At 36.6% G+C, this 23,769-nt stretch overlaps 1 protein-coding gene across 3 annotated transcripts; it reads right to left on the bottom strand.

Annotated features, from left to right (window-relative positions):
- Nucleotides 1-10,884: 10,884 nt before the first annotated feature.
- Nucleotides 10,885-22,537, bottom strand: kcna2b (potassium voltage-gated channel, shaker-related subfamily, member 2b). Of its 3 annotated transcripts, none has more exons than XM_051880738.1 (3): nucleotides 21,955-22,537; nucleotides 20,963-21,370; nucleotides 10,885-19,458 (listed from the first exon to the last, which is right to left on the bottom strand). In XM_051880738.1, the coding sequence occupies exon 3, from the start codon at nucleotides 19,328-19,330 to the stop codon at nucleotides 17,846-17,848; it is 1,485 nt and encodes a 494-aa protein (XP_051736698.1). In that variant the 5' UTR covers nucleotides 19,331-19,458; nucleotides 20,963-21,370; nucleotides 21,955-22,537; the 3' UTR covers nucleotides 10,885-17,845. The 3 variants fall into 3 exon arrangements, with proteins under 3 accessions (XP_051736698.1, XP_051736699.1, XP_051736697.1); XM_051880739.1 differs by having other exon boundaries at nucleotides 22,023-22,537; XM_051880737.1 differs by having other exon boundaries at nucleotides 20,963-22,537.
- Nucleotides 22,538-23,769: the final 1,232 nt, after the last annotated feature.

Raw genomic sequence — 23,769 nt, 5'->3', positions numbered from 1 at the left:
TTTCTCTCTTATTCTTCCTGTCTTTGCCAGTTTTCAGGGTGTGATGATACATAACGATGGAAAAGCAGACAACTTAACAAACCAAACCTGTATGACATTGCATATTTTCTGATATGACTCAAACCATGTTTGTCTGAAAGGATATTGATACAGGGTAACTTCTCAATGCAGACTCATCCATTCTTTCACAATGGAGCAACACAATCCATCATGTCTAATTCGATTCATTAAGAGGTGTGTTCTGCATTTCTCTCTCCTCTCTTCCTCACTGAGCTCTCAGATGCATATTAGAGCTGAAGTGGATGATGTGCTGAGTGACCATTAGCAGTCAATGACTATTTTATTCTAGCAATTTCTACTCTGGCTGAAGCACTCTCTACTTTGGTCTGCTGTTTCTCTGCAAACTTTCTTTGCAAAAGTGTGGATGATACAGGGCTGCTCAAATGTTTGGTGTCTGTAAAATTTGTCTTTTAAATAAATTAATTCAGTAAGGGTGATTGAACAGATCAAAAGTGACGACATTTTATAATGTTACAAAAGATTCTATTCCAAATAAATTCTGTAAGTGTGAGACTTGAAACTTTTAGGGCTGGTAGTACTCGCACCGTCTACAACGTCACCAAGGAATCCTTGGAATCCTTGGCTCAATCCTTGGCTTACTTTTGCGAACTAGTCCTAGGTTTTTGGCCTGATCGGAACCAAACCAGTATGGCAAGATTCTCTGGAGTCTGATTGTCAATAATTATCAAAAATTATCAAAAAAAAAAAAAGAAAAAAGTTGAAATTTCAATTCAAAACTTTCATTCCAAAACTTTCGAAATGTGGGCGGAGCCATTTTTACTAAAAAGGCTATAATGAGATATTTCCACCAAACTTAGCACGCCTATGTAAGAGCTTATTCTGTGGTCATTTGACAAAAGACGTGGCGACTGGCCACTTGGTGGTGCTATAACAGGAAAAACACATGAAAATGTCTGTAACTACTTCACCGTTAGTCCGACTGACTTGAAAATTGGCACGCAGTGTCTTTGTCCGAGGTGCCATGATTGTCTATGAGGACATTGATGTATCTCAAAAAACATGCTATCGGCCAATGAAGTTTGAGCAGCTATCAGATAAGAATAACGGAGGCTGATTGGAACAAAATTGCTGGGCCTGTTTGACTCGTGACCCTAGAGGCCTGTGAGAAATTAGAAAGTAATTGGCCACCGGGGGATGCCTTTGTGTAAAGGATTGTGTATCAAGTGATTTTTTGCGCACGTCCATGACATTTGTACCACATGGTAGAACTCCTCATTCTAAGCAACTTTGCCTCAAGAACCAATCGAATCATCCTTTAAATATTTGCGATTATATAAAAAACCTACTTTTGCGAACTAGTCCTAGGTTTTTTGCCCGATCGGAACCAAATCAGTGCAGTACAATTCTATGGACTCTCCAGATCAATCAGAAAAAAGTTTAACTTTATCCTTTGGGTAGCTATAACAAGGTCAGGGGCGTGGGCAAGTGCACACAAAAGCCTATAAATCCTAAATGAAAACTCTGAACTTTATGAAAATATGTGAGCACATGCAGCATATGGCTCTAAAGAAGCATGCCAACTTTTATGGAGATCGGACCATAGGTAGCGCTATAACTGTTAAAAAGCTTTAAAAACCATATATTTCCTACGGTAAAAAGCCTGTATTGGCTGTAAATGGTCTTTTCCTTCTATGATTTAAGTGGTTACATGTTTGCTAAATAAAACATCATACCTTTTCACGCATGTTCATAAATGCCTTAATTCGCTTGAACCCCGATAATTGCGACTCACAGCTAATTTTTTTTATGAATCCTGAAAAAAACAAACATTTATCACAGTTTCCACAAAAATATTACATTAACATTAATAATGATCAGAAATGTTTCTTGAGCATCAAATCAGCATATTAGAATGATTTCTGAAGGATCATGTGACACTGAAGACTGGAGTAGTGTAATGCTGAAATTACATTTTAAAATATATTCACACATAGTAGAAAACAGTTCATTAAATTGTAATAATGTTTCACAAAATTACTGTTTTTTGATCAAATTACTGTAGATTGATGAGAAAAAAGTTTTATTTCAAACTTTCATTTCAGTTGGTTTAACAGCAGAATAGTAGTTTGTCAAAGTTTTTATCAGTTAAAAAAAAAAAAAATAATAATAATAATCAGCATCATAAATTAAGTTAAATTTTCATGAGACCAGGAAATATTAATCTTTTGGAAAACTATATTACATTTGTAGATACTGGAAACTTACAGTACATTTTGGATATAACTGCAAATTACAGTGTTCATCCTATCTCAACAAAAATTACAAACTCACTAGAAGATAAATGTGAAAAACTTATATACAGTTAATATAAATTTAATTGTATTTCCACTTGTAGACAAGTATTTTTTCTTTATTTCATACTATACCTTCGGGTCACAGACAGAAATCAAGAGTAGTTTGTCTGAACTTCATTTACTCTTCTGTGCAGGAGGTGAAAGGGGAGCAAGGCCAGAGCTTTTATCAATTACCATCGACCCAATGCTATATTGATCCATTGTGGTCTCTGCACTTCCTCATCAGTACAAGACATAGAATAGACTTGAGCGACTGCATTACGGTCTGTGATATCTGATCACTTAAGGTCATATGCAGGTTTTGTGTTTCCAGGGCTGAAGGTCCTCTAATGTGAAGGCATAACCATGACAGCATGCACACATTTTTTTTGGAGGACAACAACTGACTCTTATGTTATTCACAGTGCTTCATAGGAGTGGACCAGCACTAAGGAGTTTGTTTGCTGCCCTTTGCTTGTTGCAACTCTCTGCAGTTTTTCACCAGGAATTTCTCTGTTGAACACAATTACTTAAAAGGTTCCTTGAGGTTCACTTATAATGTTAATAAGTTGGACCAGTGAGGCGATTTGATGCATGTGTGGTAAAAAAAAAATGGTTTTAAGGCAGTATTTATATCTTTTGCTGTAGTGTGTCAATAGGAAATATCAGTTTACATTTCCAAACATTCCTTTTGCCTTTAATTGTAATAATCCAGTGAGATTTTTGTATGCACAAGGAGTCTGACAACAGCTGGTATGATCTGATCTCACCATCATCGAGTCTGTCTGGGATTACATGAAGAAACAGAAAAAAACTGAGACAGACTAAATCCAGAAGAGCTGCGGCAATGTCTCCAAGACATTTGAAGAAACCTACCTGCAAAGCTACCTGGATTATTACAATTAAAGGTGCAGTAGGTGATCTGGGAAATGCTAACTTTAGCCTGCTAGCATTGAAAGCATATGATCCCACCCTCCCTGCAAATCACCATCCAAAGCCATGCGTACAAGAAATGTGCTGATGGCGTATGATGCCTTCTTTAATGCCTTCCACAGACAAAATATATTTATAAAAATACATTTAGGCCATTTAACATAGTGATTGCTATCAGGATGTGAGGAGACTTTCAACCAGTATAACAAAAAATGTTTCTGTAGAGACCCCCAACACTGCACATTTTGCATGTCTCCTTTGTCTGGCACACCCAATTCAGGTCTTGGAGTCTTAGATTAATGAGCTGATGGAAAACATGGAACGTGGTTGGGAACCCCTGCTGTAGAGAATTACCTATTGCACCTTTAATGGCAAAAGGAATGTTTTTTAAATGTAAACTGATATTTCCTACTGACACTACAGAAAATGATATAAATAACTGGCTTAAAACCTTTTTTTTTTTTTTCATTTAAATACTAATGTGCCTAAGACTTTTGCACAGTACTATATATGGGGAAAAAAAAAACAATAATTTTCAACCTTCATTCAGACCCTCTGTTTGAAATGATCAGTTTTTAAGGGGCGGCTCCTTTAAGGCATGTCAGTAAACGGCCATTGTTATGATTGGCTAACGTTATTGCATAGGAAACAGGAAACAGTACTCACGTGCAATATCCCACTCACTATTGCACGTACAGTAAGTGTTTTGAAAACATTTTCCATATAAAACCATCAGTAACACTTTACAATAAGGTTCATTAGTTAAACATTAGTTAATGTATTAACTAACATGAACTGTGTTACTGTATTTACTAATCTTTGTTAATGTTAGTTAATGAAAATACAGTTGTTCATTGTTTGTTCATGTTAGTTCACAGTGCATTAACTAATGTTAACAAGATTTTAAGAATGCATTAGTAAATGCTGAAATTAACATTAATTAATATTAATAAAGATTAATAAATGCTGTTTAAGTGCAGTTCATTATTAGTTCATGTTAACTAATGTAGCTAACTAATGTTAACTAATGAACCTTATTGTAAAGTGTTACCAAACCGTCATTTACAAACAAAGCTTTATGAAATCATTTACTTACGGTTTGTGATGCAGCTGCTGTCAGATCCAATGCAACTGACTACTTCATCTTTCAACAAAAGTTTCGGTAACACTTTAGAATAACTCACGCTATGAAGCATTAGTTAAGCATTAGTAAACAGTCAATTCATCATTTATAAAGCATTAATAGACATTAATAAACAGTTTATAAATACACCTATAAATGCTTTGTTCTTGATTTATAAGCATATCTATAATGTGTTTGATAATTGTATTTTCATACTTTATTGATGATCAATTTATCATTTCTAAATTATGTATTACATTATTTACAAACCAGTTATTTAGGAGCTGTCAGTGGTTCATAAGATCATTTATAAAGTGTAAGTAAATGATTAATAAACAATTTAAATGTACATATATGCATCTTATAATTTAGACATATAGTTAATAGTTACTCATTGTGTTAATAAATGCTTTATTAACACATATTCCTGCTGTAATTCATGATTAATTCAGGTAGTTATAAAACATTTAGTAGTTGTCAGTTAACTATTTTTGTGAGCTCATCTAAAGTGAGGACTATTTATGGCTCGTAAAGCGTTTATCAAAGGAGATTTAAAGGATACAGAACAGAAAAAAATGAAACTTTACAATGGGTAACTTGATAAAAAAATTAAAAAATAAACCTCTGCAATTTCACGGAAAATAAAAATTCCTGTACTCCTCCAGAAAACATAACTGTGCTGTAAAATGAAACTAAGCCTATATGCAATCTGATATAAAAATACATTTCTGTAAAGTGTAAACACTGCTGAATAAAAATTTACCAGTGCCAACACTGGATTACAGGAGTGCCAAAACACAACAAATAATGTTTTTATAAAACAATAATAATGTAATAAAATATTTCACAGTGTCAAAACTACCTCAGTACTAACTTTAAAACATCAGAGAACAGCAGTGCAGAAGATAGCTGAGCCTTTAAATCTCCTTTGTAAAGCTTTACAAAGCATAAACAGTCCTCACTTTAGATGAGCTCACAAAAATAGTTAACTGACCACTTCTAAATGTTTTATAACTACCTGAATTAATTACAGTAGGAATATGTATTAATAAAGCATTTATTAACACACTGAGTACCTATTACTATATGTCTAAATAATATGTATAAATGTATGTTTAAATAGTATATTAATCATTTACTTACATTTCCTAAATGATCTTATGAACCACTGACAACTCCTAAATAACCTGTTTGTAAATAATGTAATACTTAATTTAGAAATGATAAACTGATCATTAATGAAGTATGAAAATACAATTATTGAACACATTATAGATATGCTTATAAATCAAGAACATAGCATTTATAGGTGTATTTATAAACTGCTTATTAATGTCCATTAATGCTTTATAAATGATGAATTGACTGTTTACTAATGCTTAAGTAATGCTTCATAATGTGCAGTTATTATAAAGTGTTACCAAAGTTTCTTTGCAAACTCTCACTGTGTCCTGTTTACAAAACAATCTGCATTCAAATGCTCCGAACAAACAAATATAAATCTCTGACATGATCCGGGACGTCATTAAAATAAACCATCTACTTGTTTCTTGTTTCTGAAATCTGTACAGAGACGCAAACCAGCTGTTTAAACTGGACATGTCAAAGCGAATGTTCTTTCACTTGTTCATTTGTCCTGTTGTCGACAGACTCAAGCCTGTGGAGTATGTCAGAAACTGAACTCGCATCTGAATACTGTATCAGTGTAGACAGCATCAGTGATTATAATGGGTTCTATTTGCTTTTGACGCTACGCTCACATTCAGTATAGGCAAGTGTCAACCATTAAGCGACTGAACCCCAGTGGGCGGGGCCTATGGTGCGATGATGTATACTATTGGTCGATGTCTTGCTCTGGAGGCAGTCATATGCAAATGTATTTGACAGTATGACGTCACAGATCCCACAATATCAAAATGAGCCGGTTTGATTAAATAAATGCTTTGTTTATAATGAAGAGGATGTTTTAAGCTGTGAAACATGTTTTAATGGTACAAAGACCTCTTATATGTCAAAAAATCAAGACAAATTTGATTTCTAATGTCATGACCCCTTTTAAATAAATTAATATGGAAAAATAAATGGGAAATGGGGTTAAAGAGATGACGCTCATCGGCGCCCCCATGCCTGCATACATAAGCAATTAGGTACGAGAGGCTGTGCTGTATCGTGAATAAGTCACGGCTGAAGGCCACTGTCAGGCACGACGTAAAACGGAGCCGTGACTTATTCATGATACAGCACTAGCCTCGAGTACTTTATTGCTTTTATAAAACGGTTACCACACAATACAAATATTAAAGCCAAAATGTATCAATATGTATCAATGCAACTTTCATAAAGTAAACTTTCACTAAAAGCCTTCCTTCCGCCGGAAAAAATAGTCCCTGACCGTGAACAGCAACAGAAGTTACATTATTACGCCATTAGATGGTGGCAAAGACTGTCTTTATGAGTGTATCAGTCAGTAGCGAAGACTTTTACATTGAAAAGACTGAATTGTTGTGAACACGGAACAAGACACAACTGACAAATGCTTGACTAGCGCTGTCAGTCACAGGGATACCCCTTAACTGTTAAAAGGACAAGATAATACATCGGAGATTTAAACTGATTTTTTATTATGAACATAGGACTGACCTGGAGGAAAATGCTAAATCTGAATGCAGGTAATAAACTCGCTCACTTGATCTTTTTCTCACAATACTCTTCTACATAATACAGTAAGCTTCAATGAACAATATCAATTGAGAACTACAGTTTAAGTTGCTAAGAGTGGTTGCTAAGGGTGTTGTGTAGTGATACACAGAACTGTTGGGTGAAGCGGTCATAACCGTGTTTTATTGTGAATAAAACACAGCTATTGACCAATCATTACCAGACAATTCGAATTATGTAACATTACGTGACAGCATGAACATTTAAACATGAAAGAAAAAAAATAAAACATGCCCTGATGCAAGTCAAGTGAAAAGTATTTTAGCTTTGACTGTAATCAGTTATTTTAGTATTATTTATATTATTATAGTCTTTATATTACTATTACTCCCACTCATATTACTATGAATGAGAGAAAGTGCAATGCGCAATATGATGGAATAAGTCCCGCCTTCTAAATAAAAGAGATTTGAGCATTAAGAAACAAAAGTTGTTGTCAGATTTCATTGGTGATTTCTAATATGAAATGTAATCGTAAACTTGGTGAACAGCTTTGAAGAATTTAATGTTTCCCCATTCAAAAAGATAGGAGCTGTACTTGCATGACTGAAATAGTTTCAAAGATGGCCGCCGAGTGAAATTACTTGTCTGAAACCTGTACGGTTCTAGCAGGTTTCTTTGCTCCACTAATAAGGAACATGAGATGATAAATTGCTATTAGCAAGGCGTCAGGAAACTACCTACTCTCACCACCAGCACCCGGCTCTGCTTCCCTCCGTCACGCTGCATATTAATCTAGCTGTAAAGCTACATATCCCAATGGACTCTTCCCAGCAGCTCCCTGTCCTACTTTCCCCTGGCCAAATGCAGTAGTTACAGAACAGGGGTGGAACAGCAGTCGGGGTCAGCCAGTGAATGTGTCTCTATGGTATAACTAGTGGTGGATTAGTTGGTACTTTATTAGCTTACGAGTTGAGAAAGTGATAAGAGTTTAATGCATATATGGCCTATTTATAGGTCATTGATATATGTAATATATAGGCTTATGTCTGACATAGGAAGCCATGTAGGAAGGGCAAACTTTTAAAAAGAGTAATTATGAAAATAATACACTTTAAAAGAACTTACCTGTGCACTGAATGTAATGCTTTTGGACACTTAATTTCATGTTAATTGCAATTAAACTAAAATGTATTCGTTTAAAATTTATATTAAATTAGCTGAACGTTAGAGTGTTTTTGACCAACTTAAGTAGGACTTGAGTCCTACTCTTTATTATGTAATTTCATAATTACTTCTGTTGTCTTTGAGATTTGATATTTATGGTAAACTTTATGGTATTTATGGTATGTTATACTTTAATGTCATTTCTATTGAGACTTGTATGTCATGTATTTAAATATATTTGTAATTACACATCAGTCATGAAAATTGTACTTTCTTTAAGTATACTGCCATAATGCCAGCCTGTGTCCCATACCTTACAAATACATGACCTTTTATTCCTTGTTTAATATTATATATCTGCAAGTAGGTTTTTTTTTTTTTTTTTTTTAAATATACTTTTAAGATCTGAAGTACATCACAAGTGCACTTTCAGTACAATTAAGCATGCTTCTTTTTCACAAGGTAATCTAGCCTTTTTTCTTCAACAAAGAAGAAACTCCAGTTTCAAACAGAACATGTTTGTAGATCCTTGCTTGTCTTGCAAGAAAATGTTTTTCAATCAATCATATTTTAGATGTAGCTTTTACAGTAATGTTTTAGTTTAGTGAAAATGGGTTGCATGACTATTTTGATAGGACAGTGGAGAAAAATGCTAAATGTGCTAAATGTGAATAAATTCAAAAGGGAGGTGAAATCACTTCCCATATATTTTGTTGTCGACATCCACTCAAACTGTACTTTAGGTATTGAAGTGAAACCACTAGAGAACCACTGAAACATCATAATCTTTTAAATAAATGACTTTAATATAACTAATATATTTTAGCGACAGATGTTTTTTTTTTTTTTTTTTTTTTTTTTTAATTTGGACCTGAAAGAGACAGTTCAGATTCTCCCTGCTGTTCTTTCAGGTTCTGTTGAGCCTCAGATGGTGTTCTTTGGATCAATAGCCATCAGCTGCCAGGACTCCTGTCTGCTTCATGCTATCTCCTCTCAGACAGTCTGTCTGCCCTTCTTAAACAATATAAGACGAGAACAGAGGCATCTGAAGCAGAAGTAAACACCTAAGGTTGTGACAGTGGGGTGGTAATAGTGTTGGGCAGCTTTGGACCAGCTGAGCTAAACTAGAACAGATGGGACAAACGGCTGGTGGAAGGTGAGATCTTAGACTGTCGGGAAGCAAGAAATGTTTGCTCTCCCACAGGTTATCTATCAGCCTATAAGGAGTGGATTATAAATAGATGACTTTGCTTTCTCAGTGCAACACAGAGTGCATTTTGCTTTACTTAGGAGCACAACACAATGCATTTAGACAGCTCTTTCTGCTCGCTAGTGCTCAATAGCAACAGAAAGATGTATAATGGCCTTGTGTGCATAAAAAAAAGAACACTGGCTTTTAAAAATGGTCTTAAAGGGATAGCTCACCCAAAAATGCTCACCCTCATGTTGTTTCAAACCTGTATGAGTTTCTTTCTTCTGTTGAACACAAAAGAAGATATTTTAAAGAATCTGGGTAACCAGACAGTTGACGGTACCCATTGACTTATATAGTAGGAAAAAAAAAAATTACTATGGTCATTGGCTAACGTCAACTGTCTGGTTACCAACATTATTTAAAATATCTTCTTTTGTGTTCAACAGAAGAAAGACATTTATACAGGTTTGGAACAACATGAGGGTGAGTAAATTATGACAAAATTGTCATTTTTTGGATGAACTATCCCTTAAATTCCTGTTCGTACTAATGATGATAACTATACCGATATAGTTCTAAAAATCTTTCTAAATATAAAAAGTCCACACCAACTATAACGATAATGGCACAGAGAAACAATATATTTGAAATCACTTTCAAAGCGATTTTTTTCCAGCTGATAGATTTCGGTCATTTATTACTCACCCTCATGTTGTTCCAAACCCGTGAGACCTTCATTCATCTTCGGAACACAAATTAAGATAATTTTGATGAAATCCAAGTTTTTTTTAACATTTTTTTATCCCCCATAGAAAGCAACATATTGACCGGAAAAAGTCCAGAAAAGTAGTTTAAAAATTGTTAAAATAGTCAACGTGACTGCAGTGGTTCAACCTTAATGTTATGAAGTGACAAGAATACTTTTTATGTTGAACCACTGTAGTCCTGTTGACTATTTTACCGATGTTTTTAGTACTTTTCTGGACCTTGAATGACGGTATTCGTTGCTTTCTATTGGGGATAAAAAAAACATCTTGGATTTCATCAAAAATATCTTAATTTGTGTTTCAAAGATGAACGAAGGTCTTACGGGTGTGGAGCGACATGAGGGTGAGCAATTAATGACAGAAATTTCATTTTTGGCTGAACTAACCCTTTAAGACCTCAAGCATTTAAAGTGGTAGAAAAGGCACCATTTCAACTATAGAAGTCAACATTTTAAATGGATCAAAACCTTTCATCAATGTTGTCCTAAAACCTTTTTCTTAGGACAACTTTGATAAACTTTTTTGATCCACTTCAAATGTTGACTACTGTTTTATATAATATGGCAATTAGATAAGAGAAGGTTAAAAACAATGAATACGCCAGTAGCCACCAATAGTATCATGAATAAATCAACCAACATCACCATCATCCCAGAATTGAAGAGACACACAAATAATCAGGAGTCGTTGTAAGCTTATCATGATTTATACTCATCCTCATAATCATTATATATATATATATCTCTTTACAGTTATAATCTTTTGGAAGGAAAAGGCGCATCTCTTGTTCTAATTCCAAGATTGTCTTTTAGGTTTAGCATTCGCGTCCAGTGGTCCTTGTAAAGTGCATGATATTTATCACATCCAGAGAATGTATTGAGTCCTCCATCTCTTCTCTTTGTTGTGTTATTGTGTTCAGTTCAAGTTTTTTTTTTTTTTTCTTCTTCTTCTTCTTTATCCTAGAAAACAAAGGCTCTGTACAGGAAATGAAAGATTAGGCCTCCTGGATGACAATGTGGGGACAATGTCACATATACACATAGACACATGCAGACCAACACCTAAAACCTCAGCTCATACGCTGATGTGCACAGTTCATTATCCGTCAACCCATTGACATCAAGAGTATCTTCACAAACAGTGGAGAGAGGTGAGCTATTACATAGATAGATAACATGAGTTTTTCCAAGCTGTCAAAGTTTGCCATTCATTCTTCTATAAGGCCTTGCTCACACAGGCAGCAAAAAAAAAAAAAAAAATGTGACTTTGGAAATGTGTTTCAGTACTCTTATGAAAAAGAAGTACACTTAAGCATACTTAAGTGCGAACTTGACTCGGACACTTAATTGCATGTTATTTATAATTAAATGAAAATGTTTTGTAGTTTAAATTTATAATAAATGCAATTACTTGAACTCAAGAGTGCTTAAGTAGGACTTAAGTACATCTTTTAATAATTTAATAATTCTGTTGTCTGTTGGTTAAAGTTACTGCTGTATGTACTGAGCATTTATGGTAAACAATGACATTTCTATTGAAACTTACAGTATATGTCATGTATACAAATACATTTTAATGACACATTTGTATTGATGAAGTTGCATTTTAGTACATTTAAAATTTATCAACTATAAATCAAATAACAGACTCGAAATTGCAATAAAGTGCTTTACATGTGCTTGAATATGTTAGTCAACATATCAAAATAAATTTACTTCTTTAAAGCATGATAAAAGATTATTAAAACAATTATTTAAACAACTTTTAATTTGACATTATTTCAAAGTGCACTTTTTAAAAACTGTATTTAAGTGTTACGAAACAGCGATGAAAGTCTCTTTAAGTACGCTTAAGTGGCCTTTTATTTCATTAATATTTAAATGACATAATCTGCAAGTGCAGATATTAATATTATTATTAGTTCAGATATTAATATAAGTGCAGATATTATATCTGCAAGTGTAGTTTTGTTTGAAGCACACTACAATTCCACATTCAATACAATTAAGCACACTTCTTTTTCACAAGGGTATGAATGGTCGGATTGGATTTCAGTGTTGTGTTGTTGTAATTCACGGCTTAGCGTGTATGTAATGTCACAGACAACACACAATGGCTCTAGTTGTGATCTGTCACCCATTTTCGCTCACATTTTTACCATGTAGTGAACTATGTGGCATTCACTATTATGCTACACGTGAATGAGTGCACTGAATGAGTAAAAAACACCCCATGTGTCTCAGTTGCAGTAGCTTAGCGTCATGCTAATGCTAAAGCTAATGTCGATACAGTGTAGTCAATATCCAGGATAGTGTGTTAACAAACAGATCTAATAACTTGCAACATTATAATGTAGACAGTCAGTCCAAAAAACAAAAAAACAAAAGGAATTTGGGAATAAAATTGGATTTATGCACAGTGTGAACAAGGCCTAGCTTTCACTTCAAAACAAGATGCTAACTCATAGCTCCCACCTCCATCCATCCCAAAAGACCTGCATTAGGTTCTTCTTCTGAATCACATCTGCTCATCTATCCTCTTAATCTTTGTCTGTTCATCTTATCTGTTTGTTCATTCATCCACCCATCCATATCTATATATACACTGTATATCCATATTGCATGTACAAATGAGGGCATATGTTTTTATTTCTCCATAAAACATGCCTGAGTGTGAACAGTAAAGCCTGTAATGACATTCAGTTGAATATTTATTAGATATAAAGGCTTTATTTGATTGCTGATACATTTATATACTGCAGTAATCAATAGGCAAAGCTTCTATGATAATTACAGTTCGAGGTTCATTTTTTTCCCAGTGTTTGTGCTTAACGTATATGAAGTATACCTATACTACAATACATTTGGATAAGGTTTAAAGGATATAAATGCAGCTGTGAATTTTCGACTATTAAGAAACTGCGTTACATGGCGGAGGTGTTTTATAAAGCTATAGCTTTTGTTAAGACAACAATGAAAGCAGCGGATTCTTGGAAAGTATCGTCACAAAGCTGTGCTCGTATAGAGGCGTTAAAAGTATTCAAAATCTCTAGAGTATTAAAAATGTACAGACCAAATGTCAGAGTGAATATATTATAAAAACAATATATTCACAATTTCAGACAGAACGAGGCAGCTATGGAGATGCTATTAAATGTGATACTTTGAGAGCATCAGTTACGCGCATTTTTCTATTAAACGCTCACTAAAATTCCAACATCTTATTGAGAATTCCTTTGTCTCAATGGACGAGATGATTTGTAGTCCTGGCAGTGTAAACCGGCTTGTCCATGCATTCAATAACACACATGGGGGGGGGAAACAAACAAAAAAAAAAAAACATTGAGAAAGGCGATGAACAAGCATCCTCATTGAAGTCATTAAAACAGGATGCGGCGGTAATGGAGGCAAATAATTTTATGCATGAATAAATGCCTTAAAACTACAACAAATAAGTCAACATGAACTTTGGTGTCACAAATCCCTCTTACTTGCTTGCTCTCAAATGATTTCAAGCCCCAAACCATTTCTTTTCTCATCAAACATCGTATTTCGCTGAGAAATGTCATATTCCACAAGTAACAGTTTCATGTTGACTAAGTGATTTGTAAGAAGCTCCTAAAGGGACATGGCGGTGGAACAAAAATGAGATGGGGTGGGAAAAAAAAAAAAAAAAGATTTCAACAGTTTTGCGTTCTCGCAAAATTTTCCCCCATTAAACTTTGCATTCACTCACAAAGAACTTAACATTTTTGTGAGCGAACACAAAAGCCAAACCTTTCTCTTTGCTTAACTGTTCCATTCCGTGCCAATCCGGCCCAGCTGGTATGATATGGTTTTACTTTCCACTGTGGGACTGATAACAGAGCTCTTTGAAACGTAATACAAATGTGTCGTTCATTGCCTTGATAACTCAAGAGTTTACAGACAATATGAGATGTAAATAGCGACTACGTTATGGAGGATGATCGGATAATAACTTGCGTTAACTTCGCTCAAATAGCGCGCTTGGCCAGTTACAGAGAAACTGCCAGCCAGGCGATAGACAAGGGACCAATCCTGAGTAGTGACATCACTACACTCATTCTACCAGCACGATTCAGTATGGTTAAACAACCGTGCTGAGAATTCTGGACCGAGAACGGTTTGTAATTGTCCCTTGCCGAACCAAGCTCAAGTGGAAATATAACTGTTCCTTACCGTTCTTAGAACCGTTCGGCCTGATGGTGGAAAAGCGGCTTTTTCTTTTGGGAACGGAGAACGCAAAAGGATTGACAAATAATTTTTCCTCCCATCTCATTTTTTTTTTTTTTATCACCATGTCCCTTTAGGGGCTCCGTACATTTGTAACAAGGATGTTGTCATATTCCAGACACAAATTCATGTGTTAATGTCTTTTTGAGAGGCCAAGAAATGTGGCACGTCCATTAAGGCTGAACATAAAAGTGATGTCTGCAATATGTCGCTCACTTTTCCAAGTCTGCGAGACACTTCTGCAATACGCTTTTAGCAATCTCTGCTAAAAACTTTGCTAAAGCTGGTGAAAGCAGGTAACATGGCTTAGCATGGGTTCAAACATCCCTCCCTCACGGAAGCTCTGGGCAGGGGAAGAAAAGAGTTATTGGGTTAGGATGTCCTGTATTTGGAAAGAGTGGAGTGAATGGCACACCACGTTCTTGGATATGACAGTATTGCCTCACTGAGAAGCTAAGATTTCAAAGAGAATTCATGTAGCTTCGATGGCAGGAGGTCTACATCTCATTAGGCCAACATAACAGCAAACATAGTGGCAGGGAGATCTGCCAATAGTTTGGCAGTGAAGTGAATCTAATTCTAAGAAAAACCTTGGGCAGTTGAACGTATTTAAACTGGGTTGTAGGGTGTGTACTGCTTAGTTACCATAGAGCATTTCTACTTCTCAACTGTAAATTGCATAGGTCCTGAACCACATTTTATTTTTTTTCAAAACAAAAGGTTTTCTGCTGTTATTTACTTTAAAGACCCCATAGAATAGTTTCACAAAAATAATGCTATGACTAAAGACTGGAGGGAAAAGAATAAATAATTAAATAAATAAATAAAATTAAATAAATAAATTAAAATGAGTCACTAGTGTAAAATCAATAATATATACATATATTAAAGGTGCAATATGTAAATTTTAGCATCTAGGCATCTAGCGGTGAGGTTGCGAACTGCAACTCGCACCCCCTCCCTTTCGGAGAAGCTACAGTGGCCGTCTGGCCGACACAAGACAAAGATGTCATCATCTGAGACAGCAGAGGGTAGCCTGTGTGAAGCAATGAGGTTTCTTCTTACTTCTAACAAAGAACGGTCTCTGCTTCTAATAAACCAGACAACTACTACTACTACTTTGTGCATACTGAACATAGTGACGATGCAAGCTGCCTCTAAAAAAACAAATGATTTAGAAGAACAACATATTGACTAAACGCGCTCTGTAGAGTGTATGTCCGTTTAGGGCTGCTGTAGAAACATGCCGGCGCATAATGGTGACTTGACCAGCGGTGTATGAGATAGAACTGGCTCATTCTAAGGTAATAAAAACATAACGGTTCATTATGTAAGGTCTTTATGCACCACTGGAAACATAGTTATGTATATTATATTGCATTTCTGTCAATAGATCCTCCCAAATGTTACACGTTGCACCTTTAATAATTTATTGGTTGCTTTAAAAAATATTATTTCATAAATATACATGGCTACATTTAAATGTTCATTAATAGAGAAATATTCTCATATGCATAATGGTGTAGTTACATCATCTACCAGCAGAGGCAAACTACTGAAGCTAACCAGCCAAGACCCACTGGGTGACATTAGGGAAAGGGGACGTTCTTATTGATGTCATTAATATTTTGGTTCATTTTCTCAGAAATGCTGAAAATTTGAAAAATATCTTAATATACTTAGAAACGTCCAAGTTTGATTTCATGAGGTTTTTAACATTAAGCACAAAAGTCAATACTTTGCCATCTTTAGTTATGAGAACAGGCTACAGACTAAATGTGTCACAAACAAATTGAACAAAAATCATCAGAATCCCTTGTTATTAAATCAGGGATTGAGATTTTTTAAAGTTAGATCTCCCCCATATCCAAATGTGGTGCTTTGAAATGCTCATTTTAATTGGTACATCTCACTCTCTTTTCTGCTTAATTAAACCAAACTAAGAAATGAGCAACCTTCAAGGTATTCAACCCTGAAAGTGGGTTATTACACTCCAACTAATGTATTAGCCTAATAACATAGAAAACTATTTGCAAAATCTTGCAACCTTAAAAAAAACAAGCATTTATAATATTGCACATACTGTTAATCTCACAGAGAAAAATATTTATATTGATAAAGATATGAATACTTATTTCTAGTTTTGTAAGTATCATTCTTACTACATGCATGCTACAATGAATGTGTACCAGACATGCACCACAAAGGTAGTAGAATATTTCCTATCTCTTACAAAAGCTATTCAAGGAAGCATCATTTTCATACAAGATTTATCGAAATTCTCCAGCATCATATCATATGAGCAGGATGCACCATGAAATGGCACTAAAATGTAAAAACAACATAAAAATGAAATAAATAGCGGCAGTGAACTTCATCTTTGGTGACCTGACATAGTGAGCTAGTGTTTTGCTGTTGTTGGCTGCGATCTCACAGTAAAATATCTACACTCTTGCAATCCCCTATCAGGCGCTTTTAGGGGTAGATCTTTGTTACAAAAGACATTTCTCATACACATGGAATGCTTGGAAGTTTACAATGCTGGGAAAAGTAAGTGACGGAAGGAAATGATGCAATGAAGGGCAGCTGCTCATGCAGTGTAGTGGAATGACGACGATGGGAAAAAAAGCAACTTCAAAACAATCTCCACTCCACTTTCAGGTCTGTTTACTCTAACACGGGACACACTGAGATCCTAGTATGCTGGCAGCGAAAGAGGGAAAAAAGGTCATACAGATAGAAATAGGGCCACATAACCGGTCTTCCAGACCCCCAAGATTAGTCATGCATGTATTTCTCCGTCACAAGATGGAATGTAACATTTTTTAGGTACCGCACATGGTACGTCGTTGCGGCTGGCAGGGCAGGCAGCGTTTGTGCATTCACAGAGAAATACATCCTCCATGGTGATTCTTTGCGAACATGTTATCTTCTCCATGTTTTTATATGACACTAATCAAAATTCTTGTTCTTCCCAGGTACAAATACACTCAAAAAAGACTCAAGGTGTCCTCAGGTTGGCAGTGAATGGGGAACTGGGAGTCAGGAATTGGTCCCTCTACGCTACGCTTGTATCTACTGGTTAGGCTACGATTGGCTACTGTCGCAAGCAGACCGACTACTAGCACAGTCATACAGAATAGACAAACTCCATGCAGACACTGAACACAAGAATGCAAAACAACGTCCCCCACCAATCAAGTTTCCCAGAACTTGTGAGAGGGAATGGAGATGGAATGATGGACAGGGTCTTCTTCACTGATCCTTCACTCAAATGGACGCATTTCAATTCTCACGTCTTGAAACTCTTCCAAGAGGCATCTGAAGCCTTCAAAACTAGGGTTTGCACACCCCTTCTTTATCTCACCTTCTTCGTCAAAGGCAGTTCAAAGCGGTTATACATCAGTAAGCATTTTGGTGATGTTAACATAGTTAGTATTGGTTAGTGTGCAGTTGCCAGTCTTGATGTTCTCCTCTCTGAAGTCTTCGTTGCTGTTGTTAACAGCCTCTTGAATCTCCATGTAGTCGGACTTGCTCATGGTTGACCCGCTGCGGCTCTTTTTAAGGTCCTCTGACGAATCTATCTTGGGAACGCTGGTCACGTTAAGGTACTGGGCCTGTTCCTCACCTTCTGTCTCTCGATGGTAGAAGTAGTTGAAGTTTGAGACTATGACAGGCACAGGCAAGGCAATGGTCAGCACACCAGCGATAGCGCACAGGGATCCCACAATTTTGCCTCCGATGGTAGTTGGAACCATGTCGCCATACCCTACTGTTGTCATTGAAACCACCGCCCACCAGAAGGCATCGGGGATGCTTATAAACTGTGAGTCAGGCTCATCCGCTTCTGCAAAGTAGACGGCACTCGAAAAGAGGATGACTCCGATGAAGAGAAAGAAGATAAGCAGCCCGAGCTCCCTCATGCTGGCCTTGAGCGTTTGGCCGAGAATCTGCAGCCCTTTTGAGTGCCGAGAAAGTTTGAAGATCCTAAAGACTCGAACTAATCTGATGACCCTCAATATGGCAAGTGACATGGCTTGCTGCCCTTGCTGACCATCCTCAGGCTTCTCTGCTAGCTCCGTGCCCAAGGTGATAAAGTAAGGTATTATAGCCACAATATCAATGATGTTCATTATATTGACAAAGAAGCCTGCTTTGCTGGGACACGCAAAGAACCGCACCAGGAACTCAAAGGAGAACCATATGATGCAAAGAGTCTCCAAGATGAAGAAAGGGTCAGTAAAGTAGGTGGAGGTGTAGCTAATTGTTGAGTTGGAGTTGGTCGCGTACACTTTCTGCATCTCCATTTCATTGCGAAAAATCGGAAGTGTCTCCAGGCAAAAACTGACTATAGATATGAGAATGACCATGACTGAAATGATGGCAATAATCCGGGCAGGCCCTGAACTCTCAGGATACTCAAAGAGCAGCCATACCTGCCTCTGAAATTCATTTTCTGGCAGGAGTTTCTCCTCTTCCTTAATAAATCCTTCATCCTCCCTGAACATCTCAATGGCTTCTTCCCCAAGCTCATAAAAACGTATCTCCTCAGAAAAAATATCCAATGTCACATTGACAGGCCTTCGGAGCCTGCCGCCCGATTGGTAGTAATAGAGAATGGCATCAAAACTTGGGCGGTTCCTGTCAAAAAAGTACTCGTTCCTCAGAGGGTCAAAATAGCGCATTCTCTTTTTGGGGTCCCCGAGCAATGTCTCTGGGAACTGAGACAGAGTTTTGAGCTGCGTCTCAAAGCGCAGGCCAGAGATGTTAATGACCACCCTTTCGCAGCACTCATGGTCTGGTTCCGGGTCATACGTGTCCTGTGGCTGACCCGGGTGAGCTGCGGCTTCATCAACTGGGTCGCCCGTGGCAACAGTCATGCTGTGAATGAATGCAACCTGCAGTTTGTGGTCAGGATGCGACGGTGTTGCCTCTAAAAGTTTGTGGGAAAATTGGTGCTTCTTTTCACTCGTTAACACCTCCCTCTTGCATTAGAACCCAGGAAACACTGAAAGAAATGTAAAGCAGAGAAAAGATTACTTAGCCCAAACAAGCATTCTTTAAAACATGCTCGCTGCAAGAATGCACTGTGCTTACTTAATATGCATTTATTCTGATCATTATTTGGATTCCTAATTTTTCCAAGACAATGCAGAAAGTACTTGTTTTTGAACTAAATTAGCAAGTTACTCAAACACCATCAAATCTGAAATGAAAGTGAAGCGATATCAAAGCACCGCACAAGAACACAAAGCATGACTACTAAGGAAATACACAAAGTATGGCTCTAGAAAACCAGGCCATCTAAAAACATCTATCAATCATATGGAGAAGTCAGCCTGACCACTTTACACATTGTATTTGCTTTTATCTGCCAAGTAGATCAATACTTGCCATGGAAAGACTGTATCATTCCTCTTAGGATTCAATTATGCACTGTAAATCTAATAACAGCCTGAGTGCACTTAAATCATAATTGGATATTCCAAAACCTCCCCAAATGCATTTCGCCAAGACAGCAAGACTGCTTGAGGTAAAAAAGTAGAAGATACGCAACACTGTCTACCTTTGTTCATTAGGTACATATATGTTAAGACTTAGCAAAAAAAAACACACAATACCATATCAACCATATGACCATATTTACATGCACATCACTTTCCGATTAAGGTCCAAATACTTTTTAAGCCTGTAGTCTGAAAAAGGCATTTACGTGCTTCACTGCCATTGATTGCAGTATTCCTGTATGAGCAAATAATCAATGAATCAATAAATAAGACATATAAAATATGCTTTTACTGCTATTGTTTTTCCCAGAAATAGTATTGACGCTCTTGCATTTTATTACAATATGTTTTAGTAATTCTAGACTGTTTGATAAATTAGGAAGATCACTTACATTGCCCAAAAAAGTTTTCTTCAACAACATGACTTTTTATATAATTTAATTTAGAATTGCTTAGAATTACATATGCAGGAATAAATTAATGTTCACTTATAGGCATATTCCAGATGTATGATAGAAAACAGTATATTGGTTATGTGGTTAATATCAGGTTATTGTGTGCACATGATGCTTACATAATGCAAATATTAACCAATTCTGACCAGTATTGGAATATTCTGGTGCGTTTAACCATACACCATGCCCCTATTGCTTAAACCAGCCTCAGACAGTTTGCTAGTCTAAGCTGGTCTTAGCTGTTTAAAGCTGGTTTACCAGGCTGGTTTTTCAGTCTAAGCAGCTGAAAAGTTCTCTAAAATAATCAAACAGGCTGACTTGACCAGGCTAGGAGGCTAAGACCAGCTCAGGCTGGTTTACGAGTGTTAATTTAAAACATAATTCATTGCATTTATTTGTGTGTGACTATAAATGTATTCATATAGCTTCAGTGTTATTCCAAAAAACAAACAAACAAACAAACAAAAAAAAACACTTGAAGTCAGCTCCAGATCCACAGACAGTAGAGGCTATAACTGCAATAAGCAAACGGGAGGTTACGCAAGCTTACCTGCAAGCATCAAGAATCCCCAAAGCGCCAGAGAAATCATTTGTTAAATGATTATGTTTACATGACACCAGCAGAACTAATAAAACGTCTCGTTGCCAGGGTCAGTGGTGTCTTTCAGCAGCCATTCATTACAGGTACTGCAATGATCCTGGTCTTCCTCCCGCCCGCTGCGCCAGATCTGCTGCGCTGAACTCGAATATATCCAGCCGTACACGCCTTCAGGACAAACGGGAAACATACAGCAGCAGCAGCGCGTCTCAAAGAAATGAACGGAGGCAAAGGGAAGGGGACTCCCTCAAGGTGTTATTGGAAAAGAGCTTCCCATTGAAACGGTCCAAAGATGCTAAGGTCAGCAAAATCTGACGCCCCCTGTGTCCTCACAGTGTTGTCTCGACTCAATTCAGAGATCTGCAAAGAAACAGGGGAGCTGTTTGCGTTGGGCGTCGCCTCAAACATGCTCACATTACACACGATAGTAACATTTAACACAAGAGACTGAGGAGAATTGTCTGAATACGTGTGGCCACTCGAGTTTGATGGCCAAAATGATGCTCTGAGGAGTGGCAACATCTTGTTGTTGAGCAAACGTGCTCATCTTAAGGGCAAAAATCCATCGAGCATCACGTTTCAGATGTTCTCAGTCATAATTTGGATGTTTGTTTGGGTTTTTTTCCCCGTTGCGCAAAGACAGCGTCCCTTTTAAGGTGTTATCCAATTGCCCCAAAACAACGTTTTTTGATTAGAGGACACATATTCAGATTCCAGGCTCATGCACCCATGAAAAACACATCACACCGGCTGTGATCAGTGTTTTAACCCCTTCAAGCAAGCGCGAGGTGTCTGCAGTGACATGCTTCAGCAATAGGTTCCTCTCTCTAAGTGGATGATCAAAGCATGCCCATGCATTACTGTGCTAAAGGCATTCACGCAATTCGTTTCACTCAAGGCATTAATGCATTAAATCATGCGTTTAAAAAAATAAAAAAGTCAACCTTCCCGAGTTGTTTTCAAGATGCAAAATATCCATCGAAATATGCACATGGATTCCTCGTGCGCTTACTTGTGTTCTCCTCGTTCATTTTAGGGAGTGGCGCGGCGCGAGCGAGACATTTCATGTCAAAGTCCAACTTTTCGTCTTTTACTCATAATTATTGTGTAAGAGCGAGCAGTTTAGGCTGCAGTTGGGCACTGCTGCGCATACAAAGGGACTACAGTCAGTGAGCTGTGCTGCTCACCACCACTCCTTACTGCTATACAGCGTGGGCAAATTAAAGGGGACGCGCCTACTCTGCGCTAATACAGCTGCTGCTGCTGGTACCTCACTTCACTACACCACAAGACAGTCGCAGGGATCCGTTCTATCAGAGTAGATCACATTTTATTACAAATATTTTTTTATTTTTTTTTATTTGAAAATATCTTATTTTTAAAACTATAATTATTATTATTATTATTTTACAATATAAAATTGTCATATTACACATTGTTTTAATATTTATTTAATTATGAAGTATTTTATATATTATTCTTAAACACTATAAATTAATGTAATATGTGAATATAATTCAATGTAATATTTAAAATTAAATTGTTTAATTGATAGTTTTTCCCAATATAAAGTCAATGTATAACATGTTTTGCTTTATTTGAAATATATACACACATATTATATTTAATATAATTGTTTATGATACATATTATAGGCATATAAAGATAATGTATTATTATATAGATGTTAAATAAATAATTATATATATATATATATATATATATATATATATATATATATATATATATAAATGTTATTTATTTATTAGTGATGCTTGTATAAGTAAGTATCCCAAGCCATATTTGGACACTTTTTGACCTGTACCAGTAAGAACTACCTTGAACACAGCAACTGCATATGAACATACTAAAATAATTTAGAACATCTTAGAGATCACATATGCACTGTTAAACATCCATAACTCCCTTGCACTGTAGCAGTGAGAAAAACATAAAAATCTATTTATAGACATCTGCAGTATATGTAATGAATATTTACTGAACATTATTTTTTAATTATGTGTGATTGTAAGTAGTACACCTTTGACCAACAAAGCAGTGATATTACACAGACCTAAGGCCTCTTAAATGGTGCTTTTCCACTGCATTGTATGGCTCGGTAAGGCTCACTTTTTTCGGCGCTTTTCTACAAAAAGGCTCGATATGAGGTTCCAAGTGCCGATACTAAATGAGACGTGTAAACACTGCAGATCACTGATTGGTCAGAGAGAATTGTCACCACCAGCATCATTGGATTTGAAACATGAGACACCCGCTAGATTTAAATAGTCAGTAACAGCCGCTGCAGTATCATTTGTTCCCGTACTAAACTGCAGTGGAAAAGCAAACCGAAAGTAAGCATGCCGAGCCGTACCAAATCAAGCCGAGACGAGTTGTTCCACACAGTGGAAAAGCGCCATAAGTGAAATTCAACATTGTGTCCTGGAGTTGAGATAATACACATATTTCAATAATGACAACTCTCGGAATAGAATTAAACAACATTTTATTGATAAGATTGGAATGTACATAGCTGTTGTTTTGACGGACTAGATCTGCTGCGCTGCTGTTGGTGGCATGAGTGAAGACTACTCCCCAAATATGTACATAAATACAGGGAATAGAGTGCGAGCTGCTGCAATGAAAGTAGGGAGAATCCTCTAGCAGATCTAGGCAGGTGGTGCTGGGGAAGGTGGAGGGCTAGGAAAAGTTGAGCCGGTTTGGGACGGAAGCAAATAGGTTATGTAGATAGAACAAAC

The sequence above is a fragment of the Ctenopharyngodon idella genome, chromosome 22, assembly GCF_019924925.1.
Source record: "Ctenopharyngodon idella isolate HZGC_01 chromosome 22, HZGC01, whole genome shotgun sequence".
NCBI lineage: Eukaryota > Metazoa > Chordata > Actinopteri > Cypriniformes > Xenocyprididae > Ctenopharyngodon > Ctenopharyngodon idella.
Note: the sequence above shows the minus strand (reverse complement) of the source record. Positions and strands in the feature narration are given on the sequence as shown.

Coding starts and splice junctions, on each gene's coding strand:
- kcna2b (XM_051880737.1), bottom strand. CDS start 19,330: ATGACTGTTGCCACGGGCGACCCAGTTGATGAAGCCGCAGCTCACCCG.